The following is a 27,428-nucleotide window of genomic DNA, read 5'->3' as shown; positions in this document are numbered from 1 at the left end:
TCTTAAAACACTGCCATAGATCTGTGAGTCCCCTGTGACCCAGTGTGCCACCCATACCGCTCTGCTCTTAAACTCAACTGCAGGCTCTATGAGCAAGAGACAAGACCACACCTCCCAAGGCACCGAGGGTTGGCAAGACATGGCAGACAGAAATGGACTGAAATCGTGTGCATTTGTTTGCTCCCTTTTTGAGAGGGGAAAAGAAAAATTAAATATTCAAAAAGGACGAGATGATAATGGCTAAACTGATGATTCTCAATACAAACGTTCCAATTTGTCTAACTCCAAGGAAAAGTCTAAAGGATTCTCATCAGGTAAATCATAAGCATTTTTTCAAAGAAAACAAAAAAACAGAGGCATAATGTTTTAATATTTTGGACTGGCTGGAGTTTACACACAGCCTAGCAGAGGTGGCTGCTCTCCCCGCCCTCCCAGCGAAGCTGCATGTACACGTGACAATAGAATGTGATGGTGCCCAGAAGCTCTGGCTCGGCAAGGAGGCCCAAACCACTGGGAATGGGACACAGGTACCAAATTCAAGGTCGCTATCTATGTTCAGAGAGAGGAGAAAGACAGCTTTTTTATACAGGTTTGCTTTTATTTCCACGGTCAACCTGCTAAGAACCTGCCATAGCTCGAGTGGCAGGGAGGTGCTGTGGCACCTTCTGAGCACGCTGGGGCACAAGCGGTGCACCGCTCCCTGCTGGTCTCCAGGACACACCAGCAGTGGCCACACACCAGACAGCAGTTCTTGAAGACATCGCCCAGCTGCAGACAGGACACCCTGGAAATGCCACTGGCTGCAGGGGCAAAAAGGCGCCCACCGTGGTGCTGCAGCAGTCTACATAGCAAACACCGGTGGTGCAGATTAAAAACCCCAAACAAGAAAAAAGTGAAAGCAGTGCCTTAAGACCTCCCCTACTGTGGACACCAGGGGTTTAAAGGCACAAAAATGTGTTGAGATGGAAGAATCCCAGGTGCGTTCACAGTCCAGAGCAAGAAGAAAGCACAGGTAAAATCCAGGAGTCGTGCAGGCTTCCTGCAAGGGGACGGCCTCGTTCCTGCACAGGACACGGCGCCGCTGCAACAAAGGGACAACTGCTTACTCTCGGTCCTGCGACTGAATGGCGACCCACAGTAGGAATGATCATCGGTGGCTTCAGGCCCTGGATGAGCAGGCATGGCAACCACAAATGACACCATCCTAACAGGCTGTAAGGGCCCTGTCTGCGTCACTGAGGCAGCCTGAGCTGTGCTCTTTGCCACACCTTGCTTGTCTCAGGATAGGAAACTGCCCGGCACTGGGAATCCCTGCCGCTCATGCCAGCCTTCCTCTCTGGTAGACCCGGGGCTGCCCACCAGCAAAGATGCCTGGGGACAGCCAGGTGGCAGCTTCCCTTCCCTCCCTTTCCCACCAATGCAGGGGTCTGCCCGGGCCATGGCTCACACTGAAAGGCACCACCTCCCACATATGAGGACCCAAGGCCGGATTATACTTACTCTTCACATTTCACATGAGACTTTACTAACCCTCAGTACCTGGTGCTGGATCTTCACTCACACCTTAAACAAGGTATTTTCTAATTCATGGGGTAGCAACAGCAGCACAAAAACAGCCGACAGAACATGGAGTGCCCTGTTGGGAGACCCTTACCACAGTGCTCCAGGTCACTCCTGGTTCCCGAGAGGAATGATCTCTTCAGTGACAAAGAACTCGATGGTCTCCTCTTCCCAGTCATCCACGTTGCTGTCCAGCTCATCCGTGTCCACCCCTGTGGGGACAAAGAGTGGGTGTCACACAGGCTGCAGACCAGCTGAGAGTCAAGCAGGGGATAGCAAGGCCCTCCTGCCAAGGAAGGTGTGCTTGGGCCTGAGGGTGGAGGGGACCACTCAGTTATGGATAATTTAAGAACATTTAAGTTACCTCCTCTCAATTCCAGACGTTCATTTTTCTGCTCCATATAGAGTTCTTGGGCCATTTTCCGGTACTTTCGGAAATCTTCCATCATGGTTCGCCTTCTCTCTACCAATTCCTAAGTATAAAGTTGGGAGAAGTTACAGAGCTGATACTTTACTCACCACCAAGTTTTTATTCAACCACAGGGAAAAAAACATTTTGCCACGAGTAATCCACACCTAATCAATGGTGTCAGAAGGATGTCATTTAGAGAGAGAGAGAGACTCTCGGCCAGGAATGGCAGAATGACTTGTTTATTCTCATTTGTCTTCCTGACACTGCCTCCTCAAACCCCCACAAATGGAAAGCCACCGCCAACAAGACTACCATCAGGCGTTCCGCCCTGTGCTGCAGGTCCGCCCTGGCAGCAGAACAAACCAGCAACCTCAGGGCAGAAGCCCTTCTCCTGCCTTCTCCCTGTGCAGACAGCCAGCAGCCCTTGCCTCTCAGCCCTGGCACTGGCCCTTCTTTGCCACCACAGGATATGGCTGTCACTAGCATTGCTCTAGGTTCTGGGAACAAGGCTCACCTTTGAGGCTTTGGATTGGCTCAAACGATCCTTCTGTTCAAAGATCTTAGAGTATTTCTTCAGATCCTTTTTAATTTGCTGAAACAAAAGACCAGTCACTCAGGATTTAACATTCAAAGTGAGCACCACAAACGCAATCTTCAAAGTTGCCAACATGAAATGACATCCTCAGTGATTAATAGAATACAGCTCCCCAGGAGTGCTCAAACACATTTTCTTCACTAAGTTTCTCTTCCCCGAGACTGACTCGCTTTCTTGGGATTTAACTCTCCTCTTAGCTTTGACCTAATACCATCAGCCTATTTCACCATAATTATGTAAATCCCAGACAAGGCTCTTCTAATCCTACCAGGAGTTTCTAACAACCCCTGGCATCTTTTTATCTGCCCCTCTAGGTCATGCAAAACTTCCTAAACAACTTGAAAATTTAAGTTTACTATCCTAAAACTATTCTTTTCCATTTAGTTCTCATTGTTCTTACATCTCTTCAAAGGGTCCCCCATAAATGTCGGGTTCCCATTCCCCACTCATTACCACCCTAACAACAAAAAACAACTCTTTCTCTTTAATGCCACAACTGCTTCCATATCTGGAGCCTGGGGGGAGGGGGGAGGACGCCAGACCTTGATCTGCTCCTGGCTCAGCAGTGTAGGGGGCCGAGGTCTCCAGAGTAGCTGGCAAAAGCGGTCCTTGTTGTTCTTCTGCAGCAGGCGTCCTTGGAAGGTCCACAGCCAATAAGCATTGTCCACCTGGAGGGGAGCAGGGGTCACACTGAGCTGGCCACTCCATCCTAGCAAGTGACCCCGGGACAGAGAGGAGGCCCTGGAGTCTTCACTGTCAACAAAGCCAACATCAACTACTTTATTAGCTAACGGTGTTGTAGATACTTGGGATACATTAGTGCACAAAAAAAGATCTCTGCCATTGCTGAGCTCACATTTCAGCAAGAGGAAGACAGTAAACAAAAGATACAAATTATGTTATGAATCAGAGTACAGTGTATGTGATAGTTAGAACAGTGCTAACCAAAGCTCAGGGCTGTTCATTACTGGTCTGTAATGAGAAACTTGTGCCAAAAGATAAACTGACCACATCATTCAACACACTGTTTAGTTCAGCTGCCTTTCACAGCAAGACTTCCCCAATGAAGAAAGCAGTGCTATAATTTACATACTAGCATCTCCCTATTGAAACCAGAACTTTGGGAGATGAGTGTTTGTATTTAAAACTGAGTGGTCAACAGTTTAAAAGGATTTTTTAAAGCCTCAAGGTAAGGCCTCACTGCGGTGACAACTGAACACATCTGGACAATAGGCCATAGCCAACATATTCTGATCTGAATGTAAAGATTTCTACTTAAGACACTGTCTACAGTGATGTCTGGGAAGCTGGTAGTCCTAAAAGTTCATTATCTCATTAAACAGAGTTACCCAAATTTTTTGTTGAGACACAGGGTCTTGCTCTGTCGCCCCAGCTGGAGTATAGTGCTGTGATCATAGCTCACTACAACCTCAAACTCCTGGGCTCTTGCCTCAGCCTCCCAAAGTACTGGGATTACATGTGTGACCCACTGCACCTGGCCAGAATTTCCCTCATTTGATTTCATAGGCTCTATCTGCATAAACTGGTTTCAACTATCAAAATCCGAATCAATTTTAAAAAATAGTCATTAAAAACAAAAAGCCTTTTTCCAACGGCAGGATCTGGGCAATGGGCGGCGCCGCCATGTCCGGCCGCGAAAGTGGCAAGAAAAAGCCCCTGAAACAGCCCAAGAAGCAGACCAAGGAGATGGACGAGGAAGATAAGGCGTTCAAGCAGAAACAAAAAGAAGAGCAGAAGAAACTCGAGGAGCTAAAAGCGAAGGCAGCAGGGAAGGGCCCCCTGGCTACCGGTGGAATTAAGAAATCTAGCAAAAAGTAAGCTGTTCTTGTGCCTGAGGCGATGATGACCCTTGATTCCTATTTAAACATCTGTATTCCCTGCCATAACATCTTTTGCCACCTATAGCTAAAATGAAGTGTTGTCTTGGAGCCTATTGTACATTTAAGAATAAACTTTTGTTAAGAAAAAACAAACAAACAAAAAGCCCTCAGTTAACTACACCACAGTTAGGGAATAACTAGTGAAAGGTGGTTTGTACTCAAACTCTGACCCTGACAGAGCAGAGATCTGAACTGTCTACAGATCTTTGCTGAGACTCTAAAGGAAATGACTCCTCCTCCCAGAAAAGCACCTGTGCACAACATGCTCACCCCTTTTCAGGGGTCTCTGGCCCCTAGGATGTGACCCCTTCCCATGAGCGCATGCTGTTCCTGCACACGGCTCTACCTTTTCTGCAATCCCAGACTCCTCCTACTTCCAACAACAAAGACAGAGATGATGAGTCCAAGAGTTAAAAACGGAAATGTCAAGTTTTTTCTGATGAGATCAGGCAGGGGGTCGGTGCCAGGCTTGGCACTCCTTCCCTGAGGTGCTAAGCACAGCGCAAGCCCAGCACTCCCTGGGTTCATTCTGTGGCCAAGGCTACACAGGCCCCTGTACCTTATGGCTCCACCAGGACACAGAGGTGACAACATAACGCCCAGTAGGGTCCCACTCGACGTCAGAGGCCATATAGTGCTCTGCAATGTTCATGACCGTGCAGTCCGAAGTGTCCACAAACGCTAAGGCACCGTTCATACTGCAGAGACAAACACAACAGTCTTCACAGAGACGCACTTCTCCCCCAATACCCCATCCCGTGAAAGGCTCTGTGATGTGAGGTCCCAAGGGAGTTGTCTGTGGTTTCAGGTGTCACCCAACCTCTGCCTCAGTGGCCTCTTTGTTAACATGGAAATAATCATGGTGATAATCTCATAGGGCTGTTTTGAAGATCTATCGAATTATGACAAGTACACATAATGACTACTACCTGTGTCTGCTATTCCTGTTCTTACAGGAAACATGAAGGAGGCTAAATAAGCCACCAAAAATATACCATCAAGAGTCTACAATGAAGCAGGAGAAATTTAAAAAAAAACTTTTTTTTTTTTTTGAAATAGAGTCTCACTCTGTTGCCCGGGCCAGAGTGCCATGGTGTCAGCCTAGCTCATAGTAACTTCAAACTCCTGGGCTCAAGCAATCTTTCTGTCTCAGCCTCCCGAGTAGCTGGGACTACAGGCATGCGCCACCATGCCCGGCTAACTTTTTCTATATATTTTTAGTTGGCCTATTAATTTCTTTCTATTTTTAGTAGAGACAGGGTCTTGCTCTTGCTCAGGCTGGTTTCAAACTCCTGATCTTGAGCGATCCACCCACCCTGGCCTCCCAGAGTGCTAGGATTACAGGTGTGAGCCACTGCACCCAGCCAAAAGAGACATTTTTTTAACTCAAAGGCAGATGCTGTAAGTTTTTTCATGATTCCTACACGTTCTGTTGGAATGGCCACAGAGCAGGGGAGCAAGGGAAGGCCAAGTTTACGTTCTCATTATTACACTACAGTAAGGAAGTCTCACAGCTGTCTAAGTATTTTTCCTGCTAGAAGACATGGGATTGATTTTACATGAGGGTAACTGGATTGCTGGAAAGGTACTTGTTTAACCACGAAGTAATTACAATATGCACATGTCTGCTCTGTCATTTAATGAAAGCATTTGTGAACAATTGTCTTAATCGGCCTGGTCCTGGCCTATGTCTTGGGAGTCTGACGGATATACCAGGGCAGCAGTCCTCAAACTGTGGCCCGCCGAGGACATTTAACTGGCCTGCTGGGAGTTTTTGCCGCTGCTGCCTGTCCTGCTTAGCAGCCGACTTGTCCCGGGCCCACAGTGCGCATGTGTGGAATGTGCGCCGCACTCTCCAACGGTCTGAAGGACAGTAAACTGGCCTGTTTAAAAAGTTTGAGGACCCCTGTACTAGGGTATGACAGTGGCTCATCTATGGACACTGGGATGATCCTTTCAACTTGGAAATATTCTCCCTACCAAGAATCTTGAGGAAGAGCAATGCTTGACCATTCAGAGCCAAGCATGAGACACGGGCTCCAGGGCCAGGTCTCCACTGCAGCAGGCAGAGCCTCTCATGGCCCAGACGGCAGACACCTACCTTCTCAGACCGGCCAGCACAACAAACTGCCCCTGGGGGCTCCAGAAGATGGTGTTTGCTTGCTGCTTATCAAACATTCCTGGAAGAAAGGAAAGCGTCCATGACATGTCTTTGTAAATGACTCTACAGTCAAAGTGGCGCCAAGACTGAAGGACATGGCAACAGGTCCACACAGCCCCTACGGGTAGATCTGAAAACAGACTTTGAAAATAATTTTAGAAAACCCACCAGGAAGCACACTGTGTTATGACCCATACTTAAAATAAAAAAGGAAAAAAATGGGCAGGGGTATTTTTAGAACTGTCACATTGATTTTTTTTTTTTATTTGACAAGGTAATTGGACGAAAAATTCCCTTTACAGTAAATATTCATTCCTGCAGTGACTTGGGGAGAGGACTGTCAGATATGTAACCCCAGAAGATAAGAGCCACTCTTCTAGTGACACAAACCTTTCTGTAAGTCAAATGTGCTCCTAAGAACTTACATTCTGAAGGGACCCCAGGCAGAGCAACTGGACAGGTGTCTCAGCAATCCCTGCGTTCCAGACAGAGTTAACCTGAGGAGTCCTTCTCAGCCACAGTAGCTACAAAGCGTGGGGCTGACTGGGAGAGGGGGAAGATGTGGAAGGCAGACGTCACCTTGGCAGGGACAGTTTCCCCAAACTTGCCCCATGAAAACCTACATAAGCACACAGCCCCAACAGCCACAGACACAGGATAACCCCAGCATCTACACAGAACCTAAGGAAAGGTGTGTTACACAAAATATTCAGAAGGCAGAGGTACTTTTACTTACTACCAATTTTATGACCTATATTATAAGCAGGTTACAAGAGTCTGTAACTTCCCATATTTTTATATCAGAGAATTAATAATGCAACCAATTCTGTGCTACAGCCAACTGATTCTACCACAAAAACTGCTAAGTTCTAGCAAAGTGAAAACTGAATTCTTTACTGAATTATCTTGTTAAAATGTGTTGCAGATGCACACAAATCCCTCAGGCATTGGGACAGACCACAGCTATCCGGGCTGGCACCGAGGGCCAGTTCTGTGTGAAGGACCAGCAGCATATGGAACATGGCATGAGACCACGTACAGCAGCCACACGGACAACAAAAATGCTTATGAAGCAGCAACAATGTTCACTTAGTCCCACTGTACCTGCCAGTCTGTTCCACGGGCAGGACTCAAGGACAAAAGAGTGAGAACGTCCTCAGGGAGCCTGCCTGGGCAAGGGGCAAGGGCAAGCACTGCTGTGAGAGGGGAGGGCACCTGGGCCAGCCTGAGAATGAGAGCGAGCCCCTTGGGAGAGGTGGAGGGTGGCTGGGTTTCAATGCCCACTGGCTCCTGGAAGCAGGGTGGCTGGGGCAGGGCACACCACATGCCACAGCTCTGCAGCACGCCCGGAAGTCAGATTACAGGGACCCAACCCAGGGGTTGCGGGTAGGCCCACGAAGAACCCAAGGCCCAGAGAGAGCAGCTACAACCACGAGAGAAAAGACTTTACTCAAAACAGTGGCAGAGAATGGCAGTCTTAGAAACATAAATTAAGGGCCCAGTAGAAGCTAGAGGGAGCCTGAGTCCTTTGTGAGGTGAAATGCTCCCTCAGGAGTCTTCACTATCCTCATCACCACTCAATTGTGTCACTTATGGCCGGGGGGACTTGCTTACACATGAATTCAGGCCTGCCCAGGGGTGTTCCTAGGTCAGCCCTACAGTTGCTGTTGGGCAGTGACTATGTCCTGTCATCATGCTCACTTGTTAGAGAATGGCCAGATGACTTACTGATGAGCTCGATCTTCCCGTTGTTTTTGACATGGTAGAAAGACACGGATATCCGCGGAGCTTCTCCATGCAGCACAGCAAACTTACTCCCATTTGGCTCCCAGGCAAAGGCTATGATGGTTTCTATAATCAATAGGAGAGTTAGCTCCCTTTCTGGTTGGTTATGAATAAAACATTCCTGATCAATTAAAATTTTCACTATTTAACCAGAGAAATGCTTTTATAAAATTTTAAATTCATTAAAAAGGACCAGAGACCAACCAACAGCAAGAAAAGGCACACATTACTAGTTTCAAAAGCAGCCTATTCCACTTGCGTGAGATGCCACATGTAGAACTCTGTCCTAGGAAGACCAGGACACTCTGCTTCTGGAGTCACACCACAGTGGAGCTATGGTGAGCCCGAGGTCTGTGTAGCCTGTGGTCACTACCTTCCCTACACTCAACGTTGCAGCTACAGTAGAATCCTGTGACCTGAAAGGCAGTCCTCTCTTTCTAATGTGACAAGGTGCCCAGGCCCCAACCTTTCTCCCCTCTGTACTCCCCCTTCCCCTTCTCTCCACAGCAAAACAAAAAACAAAAAGCCTAACAAATAAAAAATATGCAGAAACACAGCATTGAATAGTTTTCATGAATCAAAAGGACTAGTCTTGAGCAAGTAAAGTGAAACTAGCTGTGTAAAATACAATAAATTTATTTTTCCATTAATAAGAAAAATCAATACCGCACACATCAAGTAACTCATTCAGGAACAACCAAAACAAGCTCCATTACACTGAGAACATGTGTTCTATAAGATGAACCATGCTTTGCTGCATGCCCCTGAACATGGAGTGAAAATCTGTTACTCACAAATTCTCTAAGTGTGGAAAATGACTAGACCTCAGCTCCCTTGGCTATAGATGACAGAGGTATGGAGAGAAAAGTGGGGCATCTCCAATTAGCAGTTGGAAAAATCAAGATATTATTAGAAAGTATACAGAAAATCCTAAACTTATAAATATGTTCTGTAATTCAGAGATGTTGCTCAGGCAATCGATTCAGACTAAAGTTTTGAAAACCAAGTATAAAACAGCACATAAGGCCCATTCAACTACAAAAGGACTAAAATAAAACTTGCCTTTCATTTCAACCACATCAACAGGTACCTGTTTTTCCCTCATTCGGAAAATTTCAAAATTTGTGACAACACCCTGTTTAAAAAAAAAAAAAGGAAAGGGGTGACATTCTGAACATTGAAAGCATGAGAAAAAGGCTTAAATCAAAGGACATCTTAATAATAAAAGATTAATTTTGTATGCTGGTTAAACACACATGGACATGTGGAGTGATTAAGATCGAGTACTCCAATGCTGGTGGAGGTGTGGATGGCCACAATCTCCATAGGGGACCATCTGAAGATGCCACTGTGTTCATTCTGACCCAGGCTCTACTCAGGCAACCACCCTAATGGTTATGCTCATGGACAAATGGGTCCAGGGGTCCTCACTGCAGCTTACGGGCCAAAGTTCTCAAGTGCCCTGAGGGTCCACCAACAGGGACTATGAAACTATCTCAAAACAGTGCAACATCCCATAGCCATATCCCCCAGAAGTACTTGTGCCACAATTCTAGTGCTGCACTGCTCACAGCAGCTGAAAAGTGGATACAACCCAATGTCCGTCAATGGATGTATGGATGAACTGTGCTCTATCCATACCACAGCCTTAGAAAGGAAGTTTTGATACCTCCTACAACATAGATGAACTGTGAAAACAAAATGTTCAGTGAAAGAAGCCAAACACAGAAGGCTACATATTATGTGCCTCCACCTATATGAAATGTCCAGAAAGGGACATCCAGAGAGAGAAATCGATGGGTATGAGGAGTGAGGGGCTGGGATGCAGGGAGTGACTGCTAACAGGTGTGGTGTTTCTTTGTAGGCTGATGAGAGCATTATGACATTAGCATTGGTGGGGCTGCACAACTTTGTGACTATACTAAAAGCTACTAAAGCTTAAAAAGGGTTAATTTTATGGTAAAAGGGTGAGAATTGTATCTGTAAAAAAATTTTTTGATGTAAAGAGAAGAGGAATATTTCCATTAGAAGGAAAACTTAGGCAATTTTTTGATAAGGTAAATATTAAATGATACAATCAAAAAAAGTCTGGATGCAAGCAGAACTGTGTAGAGTATGCCTTTTGTGCTTAAAAAGAAAATAATATACTCATTTAACTACCAATATAGAAGGTGGGTGTATGGAGATTTTACTGTATTCCCCTGTGAACTCAAAATGTACATGTATTATCTACTCTGAAGTTTTACTAAAAAAGAAAAGATACTCGCTAAGACTTGTCAGCTATATCAGGTAAGTCTCAAAATAACCCACAAATCGGAACCAAAAAAATCCACTAACGTCCTCCAAAAAATATGGTAACTACTTTAGAGCTAAGGATAAGGAGTAACATATTCCCATTGGCATCCACTTACCTGGGTACCTTTTGGAGTCCTATCTACTTTAACACACAAGTAATCTCCATTCTTTTGCCAATGTAGCTTGCAGTCCACGACGTTAAACAGATTTCTAACTCGGATTTCTTGTCTGCTAGGGAGCTGCATCAGGGTTACCCTGGCTGGAATATCTTTGTCTTCAGGCACCCAAAAGGCTATTATGTTACCACCAGGAGACCAAGAAAAGTCTCTGCAGAACAAAGAAAATAAAAGGTTATGCAAAGACTAAGTGATCATAAAGTTTAATATTGAAAAGCAAAAGAGAACCAAAAAACTCATTTGCTGAACAAAAGCTCAATACTGGTACACTGACTACCACCAATGGTGGCGGCAGCTGACATTACTGAAAGTGCACTCTGCACAGCCCCGTTCTAGGCACCTGATGTGCAGCTTCGCTTGTCCTCGTCACACCCTCGCATTACTTGACTCATCCTGTCAGTGAGCAAATAGAGACAAGAGATGTTAACAATCCCGCCCACTGTTAAAGACACTAACATGGACTCCAGCCCAGGCTCCGTAATCCCTCTCTTGCCCACCACGGGCTACTGCAATGAAGCAAGTAAAATAAATGTCAGCATCATAGTGGATCCAGCTACATGATATCTAAAGATTAGTCAAGGTGTAAAAGCAGGGGAAACCACAATTCAAAAAGTGTAAGAGGAATGAGACTACCATGTACGCTGTTCTACAGATGCTGCAATGGTGAGTCCATACACGAGAAACAGCTTTACACGTGCTACCTCCTCTTTGCTTTGCATTGACTGGGAACCAACAACCTGGTTTTATTTTTAATTATAAGCCATAATTTTGTGCAAGAATGTAAGAATAAAAGGAGTAAGAAACGCCAACATCCTTGGACTGCTGGCAGTTCACTGCCACAGTATCGACCATCCCTGAGAGTTTTCAAATAGAGATGTGCCCACTATCCCTTGACAGTGAAAATGAGCTATAATTCATTGAAGACCACCCAAATCCCACCTCACAGACCACAAGTAACAAAGAAACTGTTCAGCTAAGTGAAGGCTCCCCAACCTCCTTAAAAGGGGGGAAATGCCCCCCTCATCCAGTTTTTAGTTCAAAGATGAGATATATGAAATGAAGCAGACCCCAGACTCATTCATGTGCCCAGGAAAGGGGAGATACTACAAAGGCTGAGGGGCCCACTACCAAGCAGCCTTGTCAGCTGCCAATGTGGGCCTCCTGTACCACCCTTTCTGTTGAGAACAAGCATGCATTGCTCATCTCAAATGTTTGACAACTGAGTGCTAAAAGAGCAGGACCAAATAAGGAAAACCAACTGCAATGGACAGTGTTTGTGTTTCCCCAAAATTCACATGCTAAAATTTTAACCCTCAAGATGATGGTATTAGGTAAGGCCTTCAGATGTTATCAGGTCATGAGGGTGGAGCCTCATGAATGACATTTGTACCCTGATAGAAGAGGCCTCAGGCCAGGCATGGTGGCTTATAGGATAATCCTAGCACTTTAGGAGGCCAAGGCAGGAAGACTGCTTGAGGCTAGAAGTTTGAGACAAGCCTAAGCAACATAGTGGACTCTGTCTCTACAAAAGTTAGCTGAGCATGGTGGTGCATAACTGAAGTCCCACCTACTGGGAGGCTGAGACAGGACTGCTTGAGCCCAAGAGCTTGAGGCTTAAAAGCATCACTGCACTCCAGCCTGGGTGACAGAATGAGATCCTTTCTCTCAAAACAACAAAAAAAGGTCCCAGAAAGATCCCTCACCCTTTCCACCAGGGGAGGTTAGGATAAGAAGGTGGCTGTCTATGTGGAAATGGGCTCTTGCCAAACACCAAATCTGTAGGCACTTTGAACTCTGGGACTCAGGAACTGGGAGAAATAAATTTCTGTTATTATAAGCTACCCTCTATCTATGGTGTTTTGTTAAGCAGCCTGAACACAGAGATACTGACTTGATAAGAACACTCACTTTATTCCAGAGATCTTCAAACTCTTCTTGTCCAAAAGACCCATAGACTGCCCAAAAAAAGAGATGGTTACAGCTGAATAAAATCATGCCAATGTCTTAACACATACAATTTTTTAAAAAAGGACACAAGAGTCCGATGTGAGTATGTCTAGGGAGCAGCATAAGCACAGAGCAAACAATCCACCCACCGCTGAGAAACCCAGTGCTGAAGCCCCTTTCATTAACTCCCACCCTGAATTCCCTGTGGCGCAGGTACGACTCAAAAGCACAATTCAAAATATGAGAAATTTAAAAGGCACAGGAAACAGGCCTTTACCATGCATATATTAAAGCTCTGCCTCCTTTTCACTCTACCATAAATTAAAGAAAAATACTATAATCCTTGAACACAAATTACTGAAGACTACAAGCATGATAGGATAGTGTGTTTTTAGTTAGTTAATATCACTTACTGGAGTTTCATAGATGCTAAGGGTATCAAGTGTCATTCTGGCAAAGAATTTACCATCATGGCTCCACCTAAGAAGAAAAAAAAAGTGCTAGGCTATTTCAATTAAAAAAGAAAAGGCTACAGGAAGTCATTGCACTGGTCTACTTACTTAAAGATGGGCCAATGGGCTGAGCTTTCACAGTGAAAACCTCTCTTCTTGTGCCCAGTAAGGATGTCCCAGATGATTATGGCTTGAGGGTCATCCTGAGTGTCCATCAAGGGGCTAAAAGTCACCAGGTATCTGTAAGAGAAGGGGGAACACAATATATAGCACCTCCTCCCATGTGGAAGCACGACTTCACCTGTGCGAGTCTCTGCCCTCCTTTACAGGAGAGGAGGCCGGGCTTCGGCTCAGACAGCTTAAAGAGGACACAGGCACAGGATGCTGCCAGGACAAGCAAGCAGTCAGGACTCCTGGAACCAGCACTTTCTCCAAACACAATTCCCTGAGAATGCTCACCAATGGGCAAGGTCCCAGGGGATCCCACTGGAAGTATGGAGAAAACCAGCACTTCCTGAAGCACTCATTCAGTCTTGGCATCAGGGCAATGCCAGAGTCACAATTTTGACACCAAGATCAGCACACAGAAAAATCAAACAGATCCCAAGCAAAAGTCTGCTGAATGGTCCACAGGGCAGAGCTGCGTGGAAGTCTCATTCTACCTTCAGCCATGTTTAATTAAGACTAACAAGGTAGAGAGCACAGATGGTCACATATGACTAAAGTGTAAGTCTGACAAGAAACATCTGTGCCTGGAGGCTCCTCCCAACAATTGTTTACCTACCTGACTGGCATCCTGTCTAAAGCTATATATAGCACCTGTTCCCTTAGTTTACACAAAGTGTGAATATTCTAAACCAGACTGCCCTCTTAGAACAACAGGAGGTAACAATGCAGAAACAAATATAATGCCTTCAATGACTGCCTCTTTTCCTTATAGGCTCTGATATCTTGATTAGCTAGATTAAAAATGATGGCTTGAGTCACTACCACCCAGAAGGGTACTACCATAGAAATGTCTGATTAAACAATAACTGCAAAAGAGATTTTTCATGCTGCGATTTGCATAACCAAAGCATTCATTTACCCATCCATTCAAGCATTTCATATGTCAGGCACTTTGCAAAGCACCAGGGACGCAATAATGAATGACAATCCATTCTTTGTTCTTGATGTGTAAACAGATACATCCTAATTTAATATGGCAAGTGTAGCAACATAAACAATGTCTAAGGGAAAACAGGTGGAACTAATTGACTGAAGGCGTCACAGGTGATAAAGAAACACATAAAACTTCATACACCTGAATGTTACCTCCGCGCCAAGATCAGGCTAAGAGTCTCTAAGTAAACCCAATTTTAACATATTGCCGCTGAAATGAGAAATATCAATTATTTTGTACCACAAATATGCAAAATGGCTGGGAATTAATGGGTACTCAAAGAATACACTACATAAAAACTATTTATCAAAATTAAGAAATATCCATAAGATAGAACTTACAGCTTACAGGAAACACAAGGATTAAAGGAACTAGTTAAATGATACCTCGAGGAATCAGACAAATCCAGAAGCTGAAACAGTTTATAGAACATCTGGTCCTTCTTAAGTCAATATGAAAACAAGACAAAAGAGGCTTAAGACACAACTGCTAAGCACATGTGTACCCTTGCCTGGATCCAGGTTTGAAAGGGCAGCTGTGAAACCTGAATATGGGTCAGTATGTTAGATGTCACTAAGGTTGTGAGTCGTGTAGTTAGGTGTGATAAATTGTAACTGCTATGCAGGAAGACACCCGCAATGCATACTTTTACAGAGATGTCTATATTTACTTGAAAATATTTTAAAATCTTTAAAGCAAACATGGCAAAATAAGAAATCATTAATTGTAGGTAATTAGCACGTGTATTTTACCATAGTAATCCCTTTCATTTCTGTGTGAGAGAACACTCATACACCTAAAAGTTCAAGAGAAAAACAGGCACAGCATTAGGGTGAGCAGCAGCAGGACAGAGGGGGCACTGAGGAGCCCCACAATGAAGCAAGATCACACAGCAACATGCTGGAGGACAGCAGAGACAGGCAGGGCTGAGAATGAAGTTGCTGGAAACCCAAAAAGGTCAGAGGTAAGCCCCAGCAGCAAAGCGCACAAAGCACACACAGGAAGGGAGCCTCATGCCAGGGGGGCTCCTCTAAGCTTTCCACATACTCCATCTTCTCACACAAACCTCTGCCACATGGGCTAAGACACGAGAAAAAAGCCTTTGTAAGAAAAATTATCTGCGAAACATGACCTTGGACCAGATCCAAAACTGAAGGAAAATAAATATTATATAGGATATAATTAGATCAAGTAATAAAATTAGAATAGGGTAATACCTCAAATAACATATTAAAATCAATGTTAAATTTCTTAAGTTGGTGACTGCACTGTGTTTATACTAAGAAAATCCTAGGACTATACATCTACCCCCTAAAGGGACATGATACTCCAATGTATTCCAAAATGGCTCAGGAAAAATTTTATGTGCATATATTTGGAGAGGAAATGATAAAGCAAAAGCAAATGCAACAAAATATTAACTGGAGAATCTCAGTTACAAGTATACAGTATAAGTTTCATTCTAGAACTGGCCAAAAAAAAGTATACAGGAGTTCTTTGTGCTCCTCTGCAATTTTTCCATTTAGTTTGAAATTACCACAAAATACAAAGTTTAAAAAAAATTATCTGTAGAAGACTGGCATGAGGTGAAAAGAATGAAGACTCCGTTTGGATTTTTCCAACAGCTTACCTTTCGCAAGGTGAGAAATCAATGAGCTGAACCCCTTGGTGGCTGAATCTCTGGATTTGCTTGAATTTCTCTCCCCCCCAGAGAGCAATGCCTCTTTGATGAAAGGTAGCTAGGTAGGTGCCCTTAGGAGACCAACGCACATACGTCTCTGTCCATCTCTGCAGAAAAAGGTAGTGCCAACCTTATTACAACAACAAAAAGCCAAACACTAAGACCTCTCCCATAATGAAGCTGTTCCTTAAACTCTTAACTGAAACACCTAAGAAGGTTATTCACTTCTCCTGACTTATTTCAAAGCCGGATGAATAAAAGATATTCTCAAAGTAATCTCAAAGAAAATTAAACTTCACCTGTTCTTCATCAGTTTCTGATGGAAACAAAGTTCCACTGTGGTAAGAAAAGACAGGAGAGGTGAGTCCCCCCACAACAGCAGATACACACCGCTCTTTCTTCAATTGAGACTGGGTCCTTCACATCATTCCAGAATATGGAAGTGCGGTCTCCACTCTCAAATATCACACTGTACTGATCTCTGCATTCTGCTTCTTCAAGCCAGTATCGTAAATTCCCCTTAAAAAAAAAAGAGATATAGTGAAATTTCATTCATTGTAATCAAAGAAAGCTCATCACTACTACTGCTCTTAAAGATACAACAAATTCAGTCAACACCTTAACTCCCTTCAAGGAAGGCATAACCCCAAGTCAGGACATCCAGCATTTCTTTTTTTTTTTTAATTTTTATTTTTATCTTAAAAATTAATTTTTATCTTATTTTTCTTTTCTTTTTTTCTCTGGCTTTGTCCGTTGGTCTTTTTTTTCTTTTCTTTTTTTTTTTTGAGTCAGTCTCACTCTGTTGCCCAGTCTAGTGCCATGGCAACAGTCTAGCTCACAGTGATCTCAAACTACTGGGCTCAAATGATGCTCCTGTCTCAGCCTCCTGAGTAGCTGGGACTACAGGCATATTCCACCATGCCCAGCTAATATTTTCTATTTTTAGTAGAGATAGGATCTCACTCTTGCTCAGACTGATCTCGAACTCATGACCTCAAGCAATCCTCCCACCCCAGCCTCCCAGAGTGCTAGGATTACAAGTATGAACCACCACACCTGCCCTCGCATTTCTTTGGATGCAGATTTTATACAACTCACCAGGTCTTTGAAAGGCTGCTTCTCTGGAATATCCCATTCATCACTAATTGTCATATATCTAAAAGACAAAAACTACTGAGTAATATATACTTTAATGACTAGACAAGGGGTAATGGTCAGTGGTCCAACCATGGGCACTGCCACACTGCTCTCTGCCCACCCCAGAAGTGGGAAAAGCACAAGTTCTGATTGGCGTAATAACTGGTGAAAGGTGCTCCTGCCACAAGTGTGTAGCAGGGATGTGACGTGGTCCTACAGTGGTCTGCCCAACAAGGATGTTAACAACCTGAAAGGCCACCAGCAACTGCTGGGAAGTACCAAGTCACCCACTTGCAGGCCAGTCCCTCACATGTCGATGGCTGCTTTCTCATGGCCAAGTCTGAACTCACTTGTCAAAATCCGTGAAAAGGTTGACCCGGAACGTGTGCTGCTTGTCAAGCTTGTAGCCATCAGCATTTTTCACAGCATCCACGGCATGGGCAGGAGATGCATATTCCAAGAAAATATACCTGATGGGAGAAAGGGCAATTTGCACAAGTGCAGACTGCAAGATCTTCACACCCAGGACCTCTCCACACCAGCAAATATCTGACTCATCTTACTGCCATTGCCCAAGGCAGTCAAATTGAGGACAAATCCACAGCCAAGAAAAAAACAGGGTCTCACTCCTAAGCAAGGAGGAAGTCCTAACTAGAAGATCTGAAGTCTCTAGCTTCACAACCATAAATTACAGAAATCTTCATCATTTTGATTATAGTGATGATTTCATGATGTCTGCGTATGTCAAAATGTATCAACCTAGACAATTTAAAACCATGCAGGTTTATTGTATGCCAATTATTTCAATAAAGCTGTTAATCTACAAAAAAGTCTAATATCATTTGCTATAGAAGTAATATGAAGTCAAAGAAAAAAAATTAAAAAATCATAAATAAAAAGTCTAATATCGGATATTAGAGGCAACATTACAAAGGATCTCAGAGAATGTTTTATTAAAACTAAACATACAACACAAGCAATTGCTCATCAAAAAGAGGTTACCCTTCAATCTAGTTCCTGAAATAGAAAATGCCAGCAGCATTACTTATATCTGATAATTTTCTAGAAACTATTCTACCTTAACTTAAAAAAAAAAAAAAACTTTAATATCTTCTCATTCCTATAAAAGTAAGACTGTTTTGTCCATACTCAAAGGTAGACATGTACATGACTTTTTTTTAAGACAGGTCTCATTCTGTAGCCCTGGCTGGACTGCAGTGGTGTATGTCATCACAGCTCACGGCAGCCTCCATCTCTTGGGCTCAAGTGATCTTCCTGCCTCAGCCTCCTGAGTAGCTGGGACAACAAGTGTGCACCACCATGCCTTGCTAATCTTTTAAATTTTTTAGACAGGGTCTCCCCTATATTGCCCAAAATGGTCTAGATCTAGCCTCAAGCGATCCTACAACCTCAGCCCCTCAAAAGTGCTGGGATTACAGGCATAAGCCACCATACCTGGCCTTTACATGAAATTTTACTGGAGAAAGTCTGACAAGACTATAGAACTTTCATATACTAGTGGTAGTAGTATAAATTAGTTAACAACCACTCAAGAGCATAATATGTGACATATGCAGTGACAGTGAAGATAAGCATTTTATACAACTCAACAAATTCACTGCTAGGTATAACAAAGAAACTCTCACATTTGTACAAAAGGATACAGGGGACTGCTCCTCACTGCAAAACACTAAATGTCAATAGGAAAACAAATTATATGAGAGTAGAATATAACAGCCCTTAAGATGAAAGAATTACAATCACACTATCAACATGGAAACCTAATACTGAAACAAAAAAAGTAAGCTGCATACATTACACTACCATTATTTTTAGAAGATGCACCATTAGCTAAAACTAAGGAAAAAGAGTAGCTAATTAAGCAGTGACATGATGCTTTCACTTAGATTGTAAGAAGCATCCCCATTTCAGCAATGTTAAGATGTGGGCAAAAAAATCCCACATCCAAATCAAAATTCTACATGCAAATTTTCCTGATGTCCTGCCAGCTTCCAAAGCTATCAATGCCTATCCCCACGAGGTATTTTGTGTCAGCTACCATTCTGATGGCAGACTTCAATATAACCTCTCATCTCTTAGCAGTCAGCGGCCAGCTCCATACCACAATGCAATTTCCTCCTCCCTCCAATGATTCAAGGACCAATCATGGCTCCTGAAAGCTTCCAGGTGAGGGTGACCTGAATAAAACAGGGCCAAACCGCCATGGTAAGGCATGCACTGCATTCACAGTGAGCTCCTGTTACACACGACATCATGCCATGCCCAAAGCCAAGAAAAATACAAATGAGGCTTCAGTGATGGGAGAACATACTCACCCTTTTGTCTTCCCATCTTCTTCAGGATAAAAATCATTTGTGATTTTCCCAAACTTGGAAAAGATCTTGTGGATGACATTTTTGAGTTTCTCAAGCCGGTCAGGTCCCACCTGAGGAACATTGTCCACGACAATCACTGAATCGATTCCATCTGCTTCCTGGGGCCGATCTCTGAGCACATCTCCCAGTAACTCTGCACAAGAGAGAGATCTGTTAAACAACCTTTTGCACCAAGAAAAACAATACATTAGCTCAGCACGTTGAGAAATCTCCAAGAAACACAAAACAAATAAACAACTAATCTAAATGCTTCTCTGTGAACAAAGCCCTAGCTTGCTTCACAATTTAAACATGAAAGAAGTGGAAAGACTTCACGTCCTCCCATTCATTCCCCTTGACTGAAAATGTAAACAGTCAGAATATCCACTGAATTCTGGCAATAATGGAAGATTTGAAGAGAATTTAAAAAAAAAACATTAGTAATGGAAAGTGCAAATAAATAAGAAAATCTAAAGACTATCCAATACTAGGTCTTTCAGAAATCCCTAGATTTCAAAAACATCTAAGCAAAATTGCATCCCAATGCCAACTAAAACTTTTTACAGAAGATTTTAACAAATATTTAAGTGCTTTACACATTCACGGAACTTTTGTTTTAGTGAATACAAATTACTAGAACTTATTCAGGGAATTAAGTATCTCTTCAGTGAACTGGGATAGAAAATAATAAAGACAAAGAGAAACATGTCAAGATGACACACTTCTCCCACCCTCCTATTCCCAGGTATTTTCATATTTTTTCAGGAAATGAATTATATGGCCTTTCACAAATGAATTGGGAAAAGAACAGAAGGGTTGGGAGTTACTGCCTGTGGTAAGCCTTCCCCGACCTCTCTCTAGTGCAGACAGCCCACTACCAAAACAACCGCTTATCCAATATTCTTTACATAAAAAAGCTCTTAAGGATAAAACAAACTACTGTAGGACAGAGGGAAAATCAAAGTGTTTTTCCTCCTCTCACGCACTACTCAACACAACACTTCTGACTCCCAGTGTGGGGGAGTTTCCCTCACACCGGAGCAGTTCTCCAGGGAACACCAGCTGGGTGTCCTATAACTCAGTTCAGACACAGTATGCCTGGAACTGGCATCAGAATCCACAGGTTGAGGGCTCAGTCCCAAAAGAATGGCCCCACTTCCGACACAAGTGTCGGAAGTGCAAGCAGTAGGTTGTCACCTGTACTTCTGACAGGCAGGCTATGAAGTAAGGCTTCACTACCCACTGCTCGAGGTTGTGGAACTCAGGAAAATACTTTATCACATTTGCTCATTTATTACAAGGGATATTATTACAAAGGACACTGATAAAAAGCCAGATGGAAGAGATGTGTAGGGAAAGTGCCTGCTACCCGTTCAGCTATCTGGACGCTCTCTGGAAGCCCTGTCCTTTGGGGTTTTTAGGAAGACTTCACTATGTGGCCATGACTGATTATATCACTGGCCACTGGTATCATCTCAACCTTCAGCCCTTCTCCCTTTCTGACCCTCTAATCACATGGTTGGTCCCCCTGGAAAGGAGCCCCTCCACCCCCAAGCCACCAGTCATCTCCTTAGCCTACAAAAAGACACTAATCACTTTAGAGATTCCACTGTTTTTAGGAGCTATGTGCCAGGAACCAGGGGCAGAGCCCAAATAAATATTTCTTATATCATGACAGCCTTGTTGGAAGACAACATCAGGGCAAAGACAGGCATTCAAACTAAGACACTGGATAACATACAAGCTCTTGAGTTTACTTTTTTAAGAGACGGGGTCTTGCTCTATTGCCCAGGCTGGTCTGGAACTCCTGGGCTCAAGTGATCCTTCTGCCTCAGCCTCCCAACTACACCCAAAAACTCAAAACATATTATACATTTATGCTACCTGCTTTTAAAACCCAAAACTCAAGTATTCAAACTTAAGATTGCTTTATTTGCATAAAATGGTCAGCTGGGATAAGAGAAAGAAAAGACCAGTGTAAAAAGGAATAGAAAAAAGAAACATGAGAGCAACAAACACGAAGGGGTCCAGGAAAGCAGACCTGAGGCACTGGTGCTCCAGGCGACTCAATGCCATCTGGGGCTCCCCACTACAATTTCATGTGAGCTTGTCCCAAGCCTTGAGACCTTTGCCATAAAGCTCCAGTGCCAATAAAAATACTTGACTACCTGCCGGAGATGGGGATATGGGGGGTAAAACCGAGTAACAGATGAAATAAAGCAAATCCCAACTTTCTGACATAAATTCTGTACAAATCCTAAACCCAATTAGTAATCTTGCCTAGAAAGCTGTAAAATTACAAGGCACTGGGTTACAGCTAGAACTGAAATATGTCTTTTAAAGGTGCCATCAAAGCATACTCACTGGATAAAACTGCATCAGTAAATATAGGCAAGATGAGATTACAATGAAATTTTAAAACAAAAGCTGAAGAATGACTTGTTACAGATGTATCTATTTGTTCTGGAAGCTAATTATCATTCTAGAATTTCAACATGCTAAATGTGACAGAAGTCAATATTCTTCACTACATTTTTTCTTTTTTTTTGAGACAGAGTCTCACTTTTGTTGCCCAGACTAGCGTGCCATGGCGTCGGCTTAGCTCACAGCAACCTCAAACTCCTGGGCTCAAGCGATCCTCCTGCCTCAGCCTCCCGAGTAGCTGGGACTACAGGCATGCGCCACCATGCCTGGCTAATTTTTCCTATATATTTTTAGTTGGCCAATTAACTTCTTTCTATTTTGGTAGAGGTGAGGTCTCGCTCTTGCTCAGGCTGGTTTCGAACTCCTGACTTGAGTGATCCACCCATCTCAGGCTCCCAGAGTGCTAGGATTACAGGCGTGAGCTGCCACATCCAGCCACTTCACTACATTTTATTCTCAAAAGTTAAGGTGAGAGCAAGGTATGGCTGTGCCTGCCTGTAGTCTCAGCTACTTGGGAGGGTTGCTGGAACCCATGAGTTCAAGTCCAGCCTGGGCAACACAGTGAGACCCTGTCCCTGAAAAAAACAAAATAAAAAGTTAGGGTGAGCCGGGCACGGTGGCTCACGCCTGTAATCCTAGCACTCTGGGAGGCTGAGGCGGGCGGATTGCTGGAGGTCAGGAGTTCGAAACCACCCTGAGCAAGAGCGAGACCCCGTCTCTACTATAAATAGAAAGAAATTAATTGGCCAACTAATATATATAGAAAAAATTAGCCGGGCATGGTGGCACATGCCTGTAGTCCCAGCTACTCGGGAGACTGAGGCAGGAGGATTGCTTGAGCCCAGGAGTTTGAGGTTGCTGTGAGCTAGGCTGACGCCACGGCACTCACTCTAGCCTGGGCAACAAAGCGAGACTCTGTCTCAAAAAAAAAAAAAAAGTTAGGGTGAATTCTCTTTACTTTTGAATGTTTGAAATTTCCCATAATAAAAAATTATAAAGGACTTTCAAAGTGGAAAAGAAACTCCAATTTCAAGAGGCAAGCCCTGTCCTGAACCAGTTTCGATTAATTCCAACACTTCCAGGACTAGTATTAAAAATGTTACCTTCAGGCGGGGCGCTGTGGCTCACGCCTGTAATCCTAGCTCTTGGGAGGCCGAGGCGGGCGGATTGCTCAAGGTCAGGAGTTCAAAACCAGCCTGAGCAAGAGCGAGACCCCGTCTCTACTATAAATAGAAAGAAATCAATTGGCCAACTGATATATATATATAAAATTAGCCGGGCATGGTGGCACATGCCTGTAGTCCCAGCTACCAGGGAGGCTGAGGCAGGAGGATTGCTCGAGCCCAGGAGTTTGAGGTTGCTGTGAGCTAGGCTGACGCCACGGCACTCACTCTAGCCTGGGCAACAAAGCGAGACTCTGTCTCAAAAAAAAAAAAAAAAAATGTTACCTTCAAAAATTTCTACTTGAGGGCTGGGCGCGGTGGCTCAGTGGCTCACACCTGTAATTCTAGCACTCTGGGAGGCCAAGGCAGGCGGATTGCTCGAGGTCAGGAGTTTGAAACTAGCCTGAGAAAGAGCGAGACCCCATTTCTACTATAAAGAGAAAGAAATTAATTGGCCAACTGATATATATAGAAAAAATTAGCCAGGCATGGTGGCGCATGCATATAGTCCCACCTACTCGGGAGGCTGAGGCAGGAGGATTGCTTGAGCCCAGGAGTTTGAGGTTGCTGTGAGCTAGGTTGACACCACGGCACTCAGTTTAGCCTGGACAACAAAGCAAGACTCTGTCTCAAAAAAAAAAAATTGCTACTTGAATTTCAAAGATGCTAAAATTGAGACCAAGCAAAGAGGAAAAAAGGGAAAGAGGCCGTCAGGTAGACCATAGCAAAGCCAGACATCCTTGCTCCCAAAACTGTAGGCAAATCCTTGAGCTACTTTTCAAGCATAGGTACCATGCAATTAAATGGCCTGGTGAGCCTGATCTGAATTTACAAGGCTTATAATAAAAAGTTCAGCTTTTATATAAATGGTGGACTCCTTCCCACAAGGGAGAAGTCTAGTCTGTATGAATGTGCCCACATCTAGGAGGGGAATAAATGAAGAAACCACACCATGAAGACACACATCTCAATCACTAGGCTTGGGCTCAAGCATAGGGTACTCTTGGCTCATGGATTCCCGGTTGGTCTCCAGGAAATACAGAAAGAAGCAATCCTCAAAAACTAAATAGCAAATATAAAGAAAAAGCACATTTAATGAGCCAAAAAAGAAGACATGTAGTGTTAAAATCTTGATCACGCATTTGTTTTGTCAAACACCAAAGACAGTTGAATCATTAAAAGATGATTACAGACTAAGATGCTAATCTGTATCAAAGAATAAGGAGGCAAGCCAGCCTCTGGAGGGCTAAGACTCAGTCCCTTTTGGAAAGAATGGAAACACTGTCTCATGCTCTTCTTCCACATCACTCTCTGACCCTGTAAGGCAGCTCTTCTTATAAACACAAACCCTACCTGAGCTACTAACCTCAAAAGCCAAGGGGATGTAAGAAAATTGACAGCTTAACTGAGTTTTAGCTCCTCAGGACCAGGTGCCTCACCTGTCATTCTGGCTAACACTCACTGCACACCGAGGACCACACTGGCTCCCAAGGACCCACAGCAGTCACCCAGCTTGGCCAGCCTTGTGCTCATGTTAGCACCCTCTGACTGTCCCCAATTCTGGAATTAATTCACATGTTAGAAATCTGTGAATTAGATGGGCTCAAATAATGCTTTTTTGAAAATTCAGGCCAGGCGCAGTGGCTCACACCTGTAATCCTAGCACTCTGGGAGGCCGAGGTGCAAGGATCGCTTGAGCTCAGGAGGTTGAGACCAGCCCAAGCAAGAGTGAGTCCCTGTCTCTACTAAAAATAGAAAAAATTAGCCAGGCATAATGGCACTCACCTGTAGTTCCAGCTACTTGGGAGGCTGAGGCAAGAGGACCACTTGAGCCCAGGAGTTGGAGGCTGCTATGAGCTAGGGTGACACCACGGCACTCTAGCCCAGGTGACAGAATGAGACTGTCTCAAAAACAAATACTCAATTGCAGAATAAATACCCAAAGGCTCAAAATGAGCATTAAACCAAAACTTCCATTTCAAAATATAAGAAAAATTGGTATGGTAAAAAGAACACTTGTCTGGGCAGAAGAGTCTGGTGGGAATCCTCAGCAATCAGCTCCACCTTAAGGGACACATTTCCTCAGGGGTAAGGGGCTTAGACTAGATGTTCCCAAAGTCATCACTAGTTTGTGACGTCTTTCCCGCTTTTCATGTTAAAAATGTCTTGTCTTATGAAATAAAATACAACATAACAATGGTCTCAGTTACTGATTGCCCCTTAAAAATGTTTAAATTAAAAGCTGACAATTCTATGTTGGTTCTCTAGATTTTCTTGGTGTATCACTGGCCACTTCTGTAATGGTGTTTTTATTTTTCCCACTTTCTTGTATTAACTTAGTCAACATGCAGATGAATTGGTTGATGCAGAGTTAAAATAGCTAAAAACAAAACAAAAACAAATGAGACCAGCTATCATTAGACATCACTTTAGGAGAAAAGCTCTCCAAGGCAGGAAGCACAAATAATGTTTGTATTGTGTAAATAATAATGTTTGCAAAAAAAAAAAGTTTGCAAATGCAATCAAGGTAGAAACTAAGGCAAAGCAAGCTATTATCAGCAACAACAACAAAAAACTTGAAAAAAGGAGAACCAAACAGGAATTTGACAGCCTGACACTGTTCCACTAGGGAAGGCTCTGGGGCCGACACCTCTGTGTGGCAGGGGGACAAAGTCACCAGGCACTGCTACAACTTGTTCCTGATCCAGACCTTTGAGAGGTCTGGCTGGTCAGTGTTGGGGGCAGGCAGATCCGCAAACCTGAGTCCTGGCCCTGGTTTTTGCTCTAACTCCAGCCACAGCGGAGTACACCATCTGCCTGCCCTATACCACTCGCCCAAATTTCTGGTTGTGATGCAAAACCAAGTGACTGCTCCCGAGATGAGCTCCATCCTGCCCACGTCCCTCTTCTTTTTTCGGAAATAAAAAGGGAAGTGCCAGAACACCTCGGCTAAAGTCCGAAACGGCAGATGTAAAGTGGTGACCCTCTCTCGGTGACTTCGAGGAACACACGGACACCCCTGCTGTAACTTAAGCACGAACTGGACACAGCTAGACAACTTGTTTTAAGTCAAGAGAACCTCAGCCACGCTCACGCACCGCTCGCGGACCCCACCCTGGCCTTCCCTCACCTTCCTCGCTCACGTCGTCCACGAAGTCCTCGGGGTCGCTGAAGGAGGGCTCGTCCGCGTCACCGTTCTCCACCGCCCGCGGCTCGGCCTCTGCCGCGCTGCCCTCGTTCCCGCCCGCCTCCTCGGACGACGCCTGGGCCCGGCCGTCGGCGGACTCGTCCAGGGCCTGCTCCGCCAAGGCCTCTCCATGCGTCAGGGTTGGGGACTCGGCCTGCGACCTGGGCGGCTCCTCGAAGGAGGGCAGCGAAGAAGACTCGGACGGTCCGGGAGCCGTCTCCGCCGCTGTCTCCACCCCGGCCGCCAGCTCGGCCCTCACATCGGGCTCCGGCCCGGCCTCTGCCACCTCCTCCTTAGCGCTCTCGGTCCCCGCCGCCTCCGGAGCACCGGGCCCGGCGGGCCGCGGCAGCTCCTCCTCCGGCGGCGGCTCGGCGGGAGGCTGCTGCTGGCCGGGCTCGGCCCGCTCCTCGGCCGCCTCGGGCACCGCCACGTTCTCCGCGTCCTGCATGGGCCCGACGAGGCCTCCTAGCAGAGCTCCGCCGCCGCGCTTCCGACTCTCCCAGGCCGCACCGCGCGCCGCGCCGGCTCCAGCCGAGCCATGTGCGTGCGACTGGGGCGGCCGCACCAGGGCTGCGCGGGGGGAGTACCCACGCCCTGGTCCCTCACGACGAGCCTGGAAGAGCTCAAATCCGCAAAACTTCATCTGCCAGTAATCAAAAGGATACTTTTGTGACAAGAAAGTGATCAATTCCATTCAGCGAAGATGTTTTCGTCAATCAATAAACTCACTGGGAGCAACAACCACCCCATTTGTGGTGGGAGATGGTTCCGTCCAATATGGCCGCGGCCCCTTCCTCTCCCATCGGGCGATGCGGGGAAGGACTGAACTATTTGTGGCGCGAAGGCAAGTACCAGAAATCATCGCGGTATGCATGAGAACATAATCTACCTCAGAAGTTAATACCATAGAAAAACGAAAGCTCAACAAACGATTGCTTGCGCCACCTCCGCCTTCAACCAGACCAACCGTTTACCTCACATCGGTAAATCCCCCCCGTACAAGTCTGGCTTTTAG

General features: G+C 44.7%; 3 protein-coding genes across 3 annotated transcripts in view; 1 reads left to right on the top strand and 2 right to left on the bottom strand.

Annotated features, from left to right (window-relative positions):
- LOC105868233 (kinesin-like protein KIF19) overlaps positions 1–1,182 on the bottom strand; it is a 37,481-nt gene extending 36,299 nt beyond the window's left edge. The window contains exons 1-2 of the mRNA XM_075994843.1: positions 1,107–1,182; positions 739–800 (exon numbers count right to left, since the gene is read on the bottom strand). Coding sequence (XP_075850958.1) covers positions 739–800; positions 1,107–1,182 — 138 coding nt within the window. The remainder of the gene's footprint in view (positions 1–738; positions 801–1,106) is intronic.
- EIF3B (eukaryotic translation initiation factor 3 subunit B) lies at positions 578–26,945 on the bottom strand. The gene is made up of 19 exons (XM_012759324.2): positions 26,357–26,945; positions 19,601–19,793; positions 17,615–17,734; positions 17,226–17,283; positions 16,518–16,646; positions 16,077–16,234; positions 13,393–13,524; positions 13,246–13,312; positions 12,794–12,840; positions 10,826–11,036; positions 9,477–9,549; positions 8,358–8,480; positions 6,570–6,648; positions 5,028–5,166; positions 3,110–3,235; positions 2,487–2,564; positions 1,925–2,033; positions 1,655–1,772; positions 578–1,081 (listed from the first exon to the last, which is right to left on the bottom strand). The coding sequence occupies exons 1-18, from the start codon at positions 26,859–26,861 to the stop codon at positions 1,669–1,671; spliced, it is 2,451 nt and encodes an 816-aa protein (XP_012614778.1). The 5' UTR covers positions 26,862–26,945; the 3' UTR covers positions 578–1,081; positions 1,655–1,668.
- On the top strand, positions 4,187–4,569 carry LOC109729574 (translation machinery-associated protein 7). Its single transcript, XM_020281397.2, has one exon. It carries the CDS (start codon positions 4,197–4,199, stop codon positions 4,404–4,406), a length of 210 nt encoding a protein of 69 aa, XP_020136986.2. The 5' UTR covers positions 4,187–4,196; the 3' UTR covers positions 4,407–4,569.
- Positions 26,946–27,428: the final 483 nt, after the last annotated feature.

This window comes from Microcebus murinus, chromosome 19 (genome assembly GCF_040939455.1).
Source record: "Microcebus murinus isolate Inina chromosome 19, M.murinus_Inina_mat1.0, whole genome shotgun sequence".
Lineage (NCBI taxonomy): Eukaryota > Metazoa > Chordata > Mammalia > Primates > Cheirogaleidae > Microcebus > Microcebus murinus.
The sequence above is the reverse complement of the archived record's forward strand: the minus strand, read 5'-3'. Positions and strand labels throughout refer to the sequence as shown.